This window comes from Mixophyes fleayi, chromosome 2, assembly GCF_038048845.1.
Source record: "Mixophyes fleayi isolate aMixFle1 chromosome 2, aMixFle1.hap1, whole genome shotgun sequence".
Classification (NCBI taxonomy): domain Eukaryota; kingdom Metazoa; phylum Chordata; class Amphibia; order Anura; family Limnodynastidae; genus Mixophyes; species Mixophyes fleayi.
Window position 1 is genome coordinate 367,618,903 of NC_134403.1, and position 12,754 is coordinate 367,631,656.

Consider the following 12,754-nt stretch of genomic DNA (forward strand, 5'->3'; position numbering starts at 1 on the left):
CCTAATCTTAACCTTAACCCTATTTTAGATTATACAGGCGGCGGGTTCTGGCATTGCCCCCTTAATATTGGCAATCTGACTGTCGCCATTTTTATTGATGAAACTCACACTTCCAGCAGTTTCTCCTTTCAGTATTTAAATGAGGCATGTTGGAAATGTTGTCTGTCTCTTTTATGGTAATATGTATGTCCTACATGTCGGGATTCTAGTCATCTGCATTTTAGTGTCGCTATATTTATTGTCGGAATCCTCGTAATCAAAATAATGACTACCACCTTATGTAACTTTACACTCCTTAGGTATTAAGCAGTTTTTCACTGCATGCTGCCATATTTCTGTAAATATCCATAAAAACCCAAGTCACTTCTATTGAGAAATAAATTACCTGGTTAAGAACAACGATTCTTAATGCAGAGTTCTTTTATTTCCTTTACCAAATATTTAACAACTTCTTCCCTCTTTATATACAGCACAGTACTACCCACTTTGAACAATATAACACGGCAGCACCCAATTAGCAAAAGCTGAGCTGATAAAACTCAGTAAAGTAGCGTCCGTCATTATAAATCACCCATCCGTCGCTCTCACAAGTGAGCAAATAGCTCTTATATAAGGCTTTAAAATTCCAAATATAATTTACATTTTTTTTTTGGGCTCAACTCCGCTTTAAAGTGACCCCACAAAGTGAAGGCAGCCATTTTGTGGCGGAACCAAAATCCAGCCTATCCTATTACGGAACTAGCGTCATCACTGAGGCAACTTGTCAACATGGCTGCCTTCTCTGTGTGTAGACGAGGAGGGCACTCGAAGTCCGTATCATACCGTTTTGCAGTTCCCAAGAGGCTTAACGAAAGATAACCTATAATTTCCACATAAATAACAACATGAAAACCAACATTACCTGTGTGCCTTTATGTGTTTTTAATGATGGTCAGCAAAGTTATGTCACATGTAGCACAAGTTGTTTAAAATAAATAATTAAAATAAATCTTGTCAGCGGTATGGAAGCTTGATTAGCATCTGTCGTAGATCTGATGGCACGTCACATTGTGAGAACATTTTAATTAGCTTTGGTACACAGGCCCATATGTCTGTGGAAGAACTAACATATGTTTTGTCAGAGCAGAAACAGGAATAGACCATCCATCTTGTGTTCTGCCTCCCGTCACCGGCTCACAATGTTTTATTCCTCTTATCCTGATTAGCAGCAGCAACGGGGGGCTCTCCGGGAGAAAGTTCTTGGATTATTTCTCTTTTATTAGAAATGTAAACAGCCATATTGTAATTCCACAACATTTAGCTTTATAGGGAAACACTGTAAATGGCGTCTCCATAGCTTATATGTGTCCTTTATCCTATCCAGGTCTTGTTATGTACAGAGCATCTGGAAAAAAGTACAAAACACCTACATCATTTATCTTTATAGAGCGGAAATGGTCAGTTTAACATGTTTAAAATGTTATATTAAATATTGTCTAAATGTTATATGACATTATCTATCTATCTATCTATCTATCTATCTATCTATCTATCTATCTCAAACCTCTCTATCTCATATGTATCTCATATCTATATCTATCTATCTATCTCAAATATCTCTAATCTCATATGTATGTATCTATCTATCTATCTATCTATCTATCTATCTATCTCAAACCTCTCTATCTCATATGTATCTCATATCTATCTATCTATCTATCTATCTATCTCAAATATCTCTAATCTCATATGTATCTATCTATCTCTCATAGCTATTTATCTTCATAGAGCGGAAATGGCCAGTTTAACATGTTTTAAATGTTATATTAAATAATGTCTAGATGTTATATGACATATCCATCTATCTTATATGTATCTCATATCTATCTCATATCTATCTATCTATCTATCTAATATCTATCTATCTATCTATCTCAAACCTCTCTATCTCATATCTATCTAATATCTATCTATCTATCTATCTATCTATCTATCTATCTATCTATCTATCTATCTATCTCAAACCTCTCTATCTCATATGTATCTCATATCTATCTATCTATCTATCTATCTATCTATCTATCTATCTATCTATCTATCTCTCATAGCTATTTATCTTCATAGAGCAGAAATGGCCAGTTTAACATGTTTTAAATGTTATATTAAATATTGTCTAGATGTTATATGACATATCCATCTATCTTATATGTATCTCATATCTATCTCATATCTATCTATCTCATATCTATCTATCTATCTATCTATCTATCTATCTATCTATCTATCTAATATCTATCTATCTATCTCAAACCTCTCTATCTCATATCTATCTCATATCTATCTATCTATCTATCTAATATCTATCTATCTATCTATCTCATATCTATCTCATATCTATCTATCTATCTAATATCTATCTATCTATCTATCTATCTATCTATCTATCTATCTATCTATCTATCTCAAACCTCTCTATCTCATATGTATCTCATATCTATCTATCTATCTATCTATCTATCTCTCATAGCTATTTATCTTCATAGAGCGGAAATGGCCAGTTTAACATGTTTTAAATGTTATATTAAATATTGTCTAGATGTTATATGACATATCTATCTATCTATCTTATATGTATCTCATATCAATCTATCTATCTCCTATCTATCTAATATCTATCTATCTCAAACCTCTCTATCTCATATGCATCTCATATCTATCTATCTATCTATCTTCAGCATTATTTACACTATATTAATATACATGAAATGTGTATCTATCTGTCCAGTTCATATCACTTGATTAGTAGAGATATATACAGAAATTCGTGCTCTAGAATATTTATGGAAACCAGCATAGACATACCAGACAACAGTCTTGGTTTTCGTTAACTAAAGGGATGTAATCCCAACCACAATGGTCATGGTTTGGAAGATAGTGGCTTAATTTGTCCCGAGTTTCCATGTTGGATTCGTTATCATGTTGTCATTATGTGTCATCTGCATTTAATGTTTTATTTGCATTGGACGAATAACACCTGTAAATGCACTTTTTTGTATAAAGTGCCCTCGGATAAAACAGTATTGACCAACATCAATCAAAAGAACCTTTAAGTATATGTAAAAATCAAGTCAATTTGACCGTACACCAAAACAAAATATTTCGATTTTATGATATTATATTAAAATATTCCTATTAGCATAAAAACATCATAATATCATGCACATGTGCAACAATGGGAACTACATGCTAGTATACAGAGACAATCAGCTCTCCATATAGGGAAAAATGTGGTTGACCAAAATTGAAGTGCTCTGATAATGCACCAGTGTTTATAGCCATATCTAGTGCATAAGGGAATTTCTTTGTTGTTTTATATGAGACTTGGAATATACTTATATACGGAATCCTGACAAACACAAATCAGAACCGCCATTTATTGACGTTTCGACTAATGACGCTGACAACACAAGCCCGTGGGTGGGCAATGCACTCGCTCTTCTTGTGACAAACCTCAGATGTTTGGACTGTAACTCATAATAATATCTAATATAAAAGACACAACACTTACATGGCAAATGGCTCCAGTTCTACACTTCTGTGTTCATGTCTGTGAATCCTCGTTTACCCTCGTTCACAAGAGTTGGTTTCTCAGTCCTTGTGTGCCAGACCAAGACCTGAAATGAGATTAGAGTCATTAAGAATATATGGTATGTATATATATGTATATATGATTATTCAGCAGAGAATATGTTTTTGTGTTACGGTACAAGAAATCCACAAAGGTTTAATGAATAGTTTAGCACCTTGATTAAGTTCATAAAAGATCTTAAAAAGTGGTCATGGCTTATTATTTGCCAGAAATGTTGAGAATTTTTGTGTTTTAGACATACAACAATGTTGGTTTTGGTGTCAGAGGTTTTTTGGAGTATGGAAGGAGAATGTATACACCGATTAGGCACAACATTGAAACTACCTGCTTAATATTGTGTAGGCCCCTCTCATACTGCCAAAACAGCCCTCAACCGTCAAAGCATGGACTCCATAACACCTCTGAAGGTGTCCTGTGGTATCTGGCACCAAGATGTTAGCAGCAGATCCTTTAAGTCCTGTAAGTTGCAAGGTGGTGCCTCTATGGCTCGGACTTGTTTTTCCAGCACATCCCACAGATGCTCGATCGGATTGAGATTTGGGGAATTTGGCTGCCAAGTTAACACCGTGAACTCTTTGTCATGTTCATCAAACCATTCCTGAACAATTTTTGCAATGTGGCAGGGCGCATTATCCTGCTGAAAGAGGCCACTGCCACAATGTTTAGGTAGGTGGTAAAATACACACGAAAGCCAGGACCCAAGATTTCTCGGCAAAACATTGCCCAGAGTATCACACTGCCTCCGCCTTTCTGGGTTTCGCGAACTATTACAGAAAATTCATTAAAAATTTCTCCACTCGAAAAGGCGTCAGATCCCTCCAATTGGTCTGAAGAAGCTAGAGCAGCATTCCATTGCGTTAAACAACTTTTCATTTCCGCTTCAGTTCTTCTCCAGTCTGATTTATCCCCAATGTTTATCCTGGAAGTGGATGTCTCTGCAGTAGGTGTAGGTGCTGATTTATCTCAACATTTTGAAGATAGATATCTTTATCCCTGAGGCTAATTTTCTCACAAATTTCTGCCGGCAGAGAAAAACTACTCTATAGGAGAACAGGAATTATTAGCCATTAAGTGGGCTTTGGAAGAATGGAGACATTTGTTGGAAGGTGCCAAATATCCCATCTCTGTTGTCACAGATCATAAAAACCTTTTGTACCTAAAGTCAGACCAGTGTCTCAATCCAAGACAAGCTAGATGGGCCTTGTTCTTTTCCAGGTTTGACTTCAAAGTAACCTACAGGCCAGGATCCCAGAATTGTAAGGCCAATGATCTTTCTCATTCCATGATTCAAGATGAGGATCTTTGCCTCACCCAAAAAAAGTCCCATCATTGATCCTGTGTCCTTTTCTATCACCAATATTGTTCCTACCCCGTCTCTGGGGAAAAAAGGTTATAGCTCCAGCACTTTGCAAGAAATTGCTTCAATGGGCTTATGCCTAACGATTTTCTGGACATTCTGGAGTTCAGAAGACTTTCAAATTTCTCCAAAGATCCCATTGGTGACAGTGCAGTCTGCATTCTGGCTCCAGTCCGATTCCAGCACTCTGGTTCCTTCGGCTCTGGTTCCATTCCAGTTACTGCATTCCGGTTCCAGTCTGGTTACAGTATTCCGGCTACAGTGATTCACTTCTTGCAATTTGGTTACAGAATTCCGGTTCCAGCATCCTCCAGCATTTGGGTTACAGCATTCCATTTACAGTCCGGTCCAGCAATACAGTTCCTGTTTGCTCTCTTCTGCTAGTGTAATCACCATCTGCACCAGTCCTTTCACTACATGCAGAGGAACATTATCAGGCCACCCAGCTTTGTCCACATAGTCACCAGTCCAGCTCCAGAGATACAACCCAATCCGGGTACAGACAGATTCTCAGGCGTGACAGTTCCATTGCTCCATGGTCCAGTTCTGGCGGTCATGTGCCCACTGTAGGCGATTTCGGCAGTGGACAGGAGTCAGCATGGGCACTCTGACTGGTCTGTGGTTAAGCAGCCCCATACGCAGTAAGCTGTGATGTACTATGTGTTTTGACACCTTTCTATCATAGCCAATATTAACTTTTTCAGCAATTTGTGCTACAGTAGCTCTTCTGTGGGATTTGACCAGACGAGCTAGCCGTCGCTCCCCAGGGGCATCACTGAGCCTTGGATGCCCATGACCCTGTCTTCAGTTCACTGGTTGTTCTTTCTTGGAACACTTGTGGTAGGTAATAACCACTGCATACCTGGGAAAGCCCCACAAGTCCTGCCGTTTTGGAGATGCATTGACCCAGTCTAACCATCACAATTTAGCCCTTGTCAAAGCAGCTCAGATCCTTACACTTGCCCTGCTTCCAACACATCAACTTCAAGAACTGACTGTTCACTTGTACAGGTGTATTGTATTGAGATAATGAGATCAAGTAATGAGTGTGGATGACAGACGCACATCTTGTGCAAAGCAGATAATTCAAGTTGGGAGATATTTTAAGATGGGGGAGAGTAATGCGGAAACAAGATTTAATTTTGCAGATAATTTCAGGAGATAAAGTAGTAGGTAGGGTCAGGGATGTTCTTTTTTTTGTGCTTTCCCACTCTGCTGAATACTGCAAGATCTCATCTATTACTTTTACTATTACTATTACTTTTATTGGAACAAATAAAAGTTAAATCATTCTCCATGCACTGTTTAAAAAAAAATAATTTAAGAACAGATGGCTTTCCCCTCTCCACATATCCTCAACATGCGCCGATCCAGCTCTCTGCTCTATTAAGGCAAGAAAGTATCACTGAGCTCCTAGCCAAATTATGCTATGGGACTCAACAACGCACCGTTCCTTCCCCTGCTCAAAACCATATCCTCTCCTATGGATGAGGGCCCGTGACTATTGCAATTGTTAGAATGTAAACCTATCTCATACTCAGGTGTGGACCATCCAGGGGGTGGAGAAGATGAAGCAGAAACTATGTCACTTATTTTAAACTTCATTACTTGTCTCCGGTTATTATCCTTGTACCGTTTTTGTTTTGAAGAGTCATGGATTAAATTTTCTTGAACATCTTTCCATATTTGTCAGAGGTGCTCAACTCAACAGGCCTATAAGGGAGTCTGACCGATGCTGGACCTGGAGTTCTATGGGTGCTATCACTTTCAGATGCATGATGAACGAGCCCTGCCATGAACCACAGGAAGTCCTTAATGGGCCGTGAATGCTTCTAACGAGATGCAGGATAGGTAAGTACCTTGCGTGCTTCTTACGCTGACCACTTGTGACTGGCCGGCTGTAGAAAGGGTGTCGGGCCTGATTTGTTAAGGAAAGTTAAGTAAAAAAAATTGAGTAAGTAGTCTCCTGGACAAAACCATGTTGCAATGCAAGGGGTGCAAATTAGTTTTCTATTTTGCAAATAAGTTAAATACTGACTGTTTTTTCATGTAACCAACAAGTACTTGATAGCTTATTTGTACACTGAAATTTAAAGTTGATATTTGTGTCCTACCTGAAAAAAACAGCCAGTATTTAACTTATTTGCAAAATATAAAACTAATTTGCACCCCCTGCATTGTAACATGGTTTTGTCCAGGAGACTACTTACTCAATTTTTTTAACTTAACTTTCCTTAATGAATCAGGCCAGTCATGTTTATCTTCTGTTTATTCTCATTGTATGTGACTTGTTTGTGATCCCCTCAATGTACAATGCTGTGTAATATATCCACGCTTTATAAATAAAATATAATAATAATAATAGTAATAATTATAGCCAAACTGGTGTTGCAGTTACACAATGGACTGTCTATACTCTATAAATGAATAACAACGTTACCCTGCATATATATGGACTTGCTTCATACTTAAAATCGATTTATGTGTATATTAGGGAATTTAGAATGTAAGCTCCAATGGGGCAGGGACAGATGTGAGTGATATTCTCTGTACAGCGCTGCAGAATATGATTGACACTATATAAATAAACAGTTATTATCATTTGATCATATCACAGGATCCATAAGCTTCTGGAGTATATTCTTTAAATAATGTTTATAATATACTTTAATTGATCTTCATGTATACTGTGGGTGCATTTATTTGAACTTCATTTTTTAAGTTCAATAGTATTATTGTTTTTGTACATTTTTTACAAACAGACAGGACCAGTGTGATTCCCAACTGTTCCGCTACCAGCCAGCTGTAGTCCCTACTGTTATACCCCCAGATGGCTCCAAAAATGCCATCAGCCAGGACCTGCTTTTACTCTCGCTCCCAGAAAACTGGTGTGGGAGGAATTAAGAAAACGGAATATTTAGTATTATGTGTTCCTGCAGATATTGTGCCTCTAATTAAAATACATTTTACTTCCTTTGTATAGCAACATACGTCTTCCTTCTCTGTATTGTTTTCTCTTGTGACAAAAAGTCCAAATACTTTTTGTAGAATATAAAACAAAATCTCATCATACAGTATGCTTATTGTAGAAATTAGTTGCACACATATTTGTATTATATATGGAACGTTGTATCCAATTCGGAAAAGTATATACATATTACAAGTCACCCAGGAATTTCATAACCATTTAAAGCACAAAGCTGCATAATAACTAACAGTCAGGCGTGTATTATTCATTATAATATTCAAGTGATGACATCATAACTCATGGTGGCTTAGTGGTTAGCACTTCTGCCACACAGCGCTGGGTTCATGAGTTCGATTCCCGACCATGGCCTTATCTGTGGAGTTTGTATGTTCTCCCTGCGTTAGCTGATGATACTCATAGCTCACTGATTATAAGCAATGACATCAGAACTCTATTTCATACTTGCCAACTGTCCCTGAATGTCAGGGAGACTCCCTGAAATAGGGGTGATCTCCTTCACTCCCTGAAGAGTCTGACATTCTCCCTGATGCTGAGCCAGTACAAGACGTGGTTGGCTTCACCATCTGTGGCATGATGACACAGTTCAGAAATTGTGTCCTATGTCCATGTATTGATGCCGATGGAGGTGGCCATTTTCATGTAGACCAAGATTTAATCAAAGACTGACAGGTAAGACAACATGTCTTCAGTAATGGAGACAGAAATGTAAAAGACACTTCAGTCTCTAGAGATTCATTAGCTGCCTTTCTTTAACGCATAGTTGCCTACACTCCCGGCATTTCTAGGAGACCTCCCAGGCTCCCGGGAGAGCAGGACAACCTCCCGGTTCTTGCCCCCGCAATACATAAGTGGCAGGGGGGGTGCTTAATGATGCAAATATCGCGTCTTCTTAGTTCTGCCCCCTGCTGTAATTGGCCAAAATTGTGACAATCGTTTAGGGGGCAGGGCCAAACTGATGTGATTCATCAAGCCCCGCCCCCGCCCACCTCCCACAGGATCTCCCTGAAGCCAACGAAGAAAAGTTGGCAAGTATGCTCTATTTGTACAGACAGATATTATATACAAGGGATTTTACATGTATTATTATGTACTATACAAGTTACGTTGTACTACTTGTAACTTTTGTTATTCATTATTGGTCAGAACTTTTTCCTAATGATTCTGACTTTACTACGTGACTGAACACTTCTGTGCCCATATAATTAACAGCTGTATATACATATATGGATGCTCAGCCAGTAAGCGGCCAAGGGTTACAACCTCATTTATTCCTCCGCTTGGGATGTTTTTGTCCATATCAGCTGCAAATTTTAGATTTTCTCTAAATATTTCTGCACTATTTTTATCTACAGTAAAATTAACACACAAAGAAATCAATAACAAAACAAACCTAATAGTTTTCTGGGTATAGTGGAAAGTGTTAATTTAATTAATATAAAGTGGAATGAATCAGACAATTCATAAGAAACTATGGTTTTTATCATAGATCGATGCAGCACTCATTATCCTTGAAGGAGTTTACAGAACCAAGACTCGTTCTATTATTATTATTATTATTATTATTATCATTTATTTGTTAGGCGCCACAAGGTTTCGGCAGCGCCGCACATAGTACAAACAGTAGACTATACAGGGTATAACAGTACAGAACAATAAACAAAAAGTACCAATACTTCAGAAACTCCAGGCAGGCAGATGCAATAGACACGGAGCAGAAGAACGGGTAAGGAGACAGAAATGAAGAGGGCCCTGCTCATTCGAGCTTACATCCTAAGGGAGGGTTGACAGACCAGGCACAAGAGGAGCCGGTTGAGGCAATGGGAGAGAGGGGAGAATGAGCGGAGGAGATAGGGGTTAAGTGGATGGGTGGTAGGCTTTGAGAAAGAGGTGAGTTTTGAGTGCACGTTTGAAGGAGCACAGAGTGGGAGAGGTGGATGGAGCGAGGGAGGTCATTCCAGTGAAGGGGGCTGCACGGGAAAAGTACTGGATTCTGGAATGGGAAGAAGTGATCAGAGTGGAGGAGAGGCGACGGTCATTGGCCGAGCGCAGGGAGCGGGCGGGAGTGTGAATGGCGAGGAGGTTGGAGATATAAGGGGCAGTAGAGTGGGAGAGAGCCTTGTAAGTGGTGGTGAGGAGTTTGAAAAGAATTCTGGAGGGGAAGGGGAGCCAGTGAAGGGCAGGGCAGAGAGGGGAGGCAGAGGAGGAGCAGCGTGAGAGGTAGATGAGTCTTGCGGCCGCGTTGAGTATAGAGCGGAGGGGGGAGAGACGAGAGTGAGGGAGGCCGGTGAGGAGGAGGTTGCAGTAATCCAGGCGTGAGAGATGATGAGTGCGTGTATGATGGTTTTGGTGGCCTCCTGAGAGAGAAAGGGACGGATGCGGGCGATGTTGCGTAGTTGGAAGCGCCAGGCTTGGGCAAGGGAATGAATGTGGGGGGCAAAAGAGAGAGAGGAGTCAAGGGTGACACCCAAGCAGTGGAGTTGGGTGACAGAGGAGATGGTAGTGTTGTTAACGACAATGGAGAGGTCATGGTGGGATGGGTGGTTGGGAGGAGGAAAGACAATGAGTTCAGTTTTGGAAATGTTGATTTTGAGAAAGCGCTCCGACATCCAGGAGGAGATGGCGGAGAGGCAGTCTGATACCTGAGCGAGGAGGGTGGGCGAAAGATCAGGTGAAGAGATGTAGAGTTGAATGTCGTCAGCATAAAGGTGATACTGAAGGCCTAAGGAGGAGATGAGAGCACCAAGGGAGTAAGTATAGAGGGAAAAGAGTAGAGGGCCAAGAACGGAGCCCTGCGGGACTCCTACAGCAAGAGGGTAGGGGAGGAGGAAGAACCAGACGTGGATACAGAGAAGGAGCGGTTAGCGAGGTAAGAGGTGAACCAGGCGTGGACAGAACCAGAGAGGCCGAGAGAGAGAAGAGTTTGCAGCAGGAGGGGGTGGTCCACGGTGTCGAAGGCTGCGGAGAGGTCAAGAAGGATGAGTAGGGAAAAGTGACCCTTGGATTTGGCCGATAGGAGATCATTAGTAACCTTGGTCAGGGCAGTTTCGGTAGAGTGGAGGGGGCGGTAGCCGGATTGGAGAGGGTCAAGGAGGGAATTGTCTGATAGGTGCCTGGTTAGGCGGCTACTATGTAATGTTATACAATGTAATTCATCAAATGTCTTTTCAGATAACTATATGGGACTCGTTAAAAGCTCGTCACAATGACGGTGAAAAAAATAAGTAAGATCATGTTGGACCCTTTTTGGTAAGGGTTAAATTGTGGGCATCGCTTATACCACAAATGTGGAATCAACTACAGGGCTCCAATAACAGGGGCAGATCTTATTGCACCCAATGTGAATTTACCCTTGAGCAGCGATTGAATAGTTTGTCAGATGGCTGCTCAGCTGCAAATTTGTGGCAAACTTTACAAATACTGTTCATGGGACCACAGTTATGAGCATTAATATTTGTTTCTTCAAAGTTACCCACATGAAGAATGGCATGGTATCTTGTCAGCTGACTTTGTAGGCATTGACATGATATTACCTCTGTCCTGTTCGCTCTTCGATTGTTTTCTCTGTGACGAGCAATTTACTGAGGAGTCAGATTTACATGGTGATGACGATCACGTTCTCGTTCTCTTTGGTCATCAGTCATAATTTGTCGTCAGGCTTTATCCTGCTCCGCCCGTCGTCTTTTTGCTGCTTCTTGCTGTGCAGTTACTCCCATAGCAGACATTTGCCTTTAGGTGGCATCCCAGTTACACTTTGTTGCTTAAATTAATTAGTATACTCCTATTAGTTTAACAGTAAGTGCAAATAAAACGCATGGATAGAAAATCGAGTCAATTTGGAATAGCAAAGGTCGTTATAAATGGTAAATGCCACACAAAAAAACAAAGTAAACCAAACAAAATAAGCACAAGAAATGAGTAATATCTAGTCTGTAGGAATAGTCACGTACACAAAAGAGTCATTTGCAAACATTTTACCAAATTTGTTTGTGTGTATATTTATAAAGGTGAGGGGCAGTATTAGCCTTTAATACATATAGATAGTGCAAAATATCACCTCAAAATAACTGTCGCTAAATGCCTTGATAATTAAAGTGTTTCTGTCACTCACACGGTGGAGGAAGCCATTTTAGTTGACCTATCAGTTCACCAGGAACAAATGAACTGCCTCAGACCTCTGTGATGTCCCTAGCCCACAACATGGCCGTCTGCACTGCAAATAGGCATCAGATACATTTTACGCATAAGTGATATGTTCCAAGCTAACCTTAGTGCAGTTGGCAGCTTTGGCTTCCAGTCCATCCATAGTGACCAGATCTTTCAGTAGGCTCGTCTCTTGATAACCCCCCTTCACACCCTCCAGCTTGAAGTTGGCATGAGGCCTTTCGAGGATTAATCGAAGGCTGATGGCGAAACCGGCCATGTCGATGGCGAAAGGCCTGGTGGGGTCAAAGACGGTCTTCCAGCCGGCCACTTTGCCCAACTGGCTGACTTTTGGAGACTCATACCTCAGACCACCCACAAAAGCCACCGGCCACACTGATACCGTTCTTGTGTATCGCATCTGTGAACGAGATAATGGTGCATTACAGGCAAGTCCTCAACATCTCATTAACACTTAATCAACTAAGCCTAATCCTGAGTAATTTTATGTAGCTGTCAGGATGACAAGCATTGGCTGCATTCCCTATAGGTTCGTTGCCAGCCAATAGTAAGTAGGTTGTGATATTATGAAGACTTCTTATTGGCTAAGCTCTGTTCATTCCATGTCTACACTATTTGG

At 40.3% G+C, this 12,754-nt stretch overlaps 1 protein-coding gene across 1 annotated transcript in view; it reads right to left on the reverse strand.

Moving 5' to 3' along the window:
* Positions 1-402: 402 nt before the first annotated feature.
* Positions 403-12,754, reverse strand: part of LOC142139615 (galactosylgalactosylxylosylprotein 3-beta-glucuronosyltransferase 1-like) — a 103,502-nt gene continuing 91,150 nt past the window's right edge. The window contains exons 4-6 of the mRNA XM_075197381.1: positions 12,239-12,535; positions 3,548-3,653; positions 403-1,384 (exon numbers count right to left, since the gene is read on the reverse strand). Of these exons, the coding sequence (XP_075053482.1) occupies positions 3,567-3,653; positions 12,239-12,535 (384 nt within the window). The 3' untranslated portion in view covers positions 403-1,384; positions 3,548-3,566. The remainder of the gene's footprint in view (positions 1,385-3,547; positions 3,654-12,238; positions 12,536-12,754) is intronic.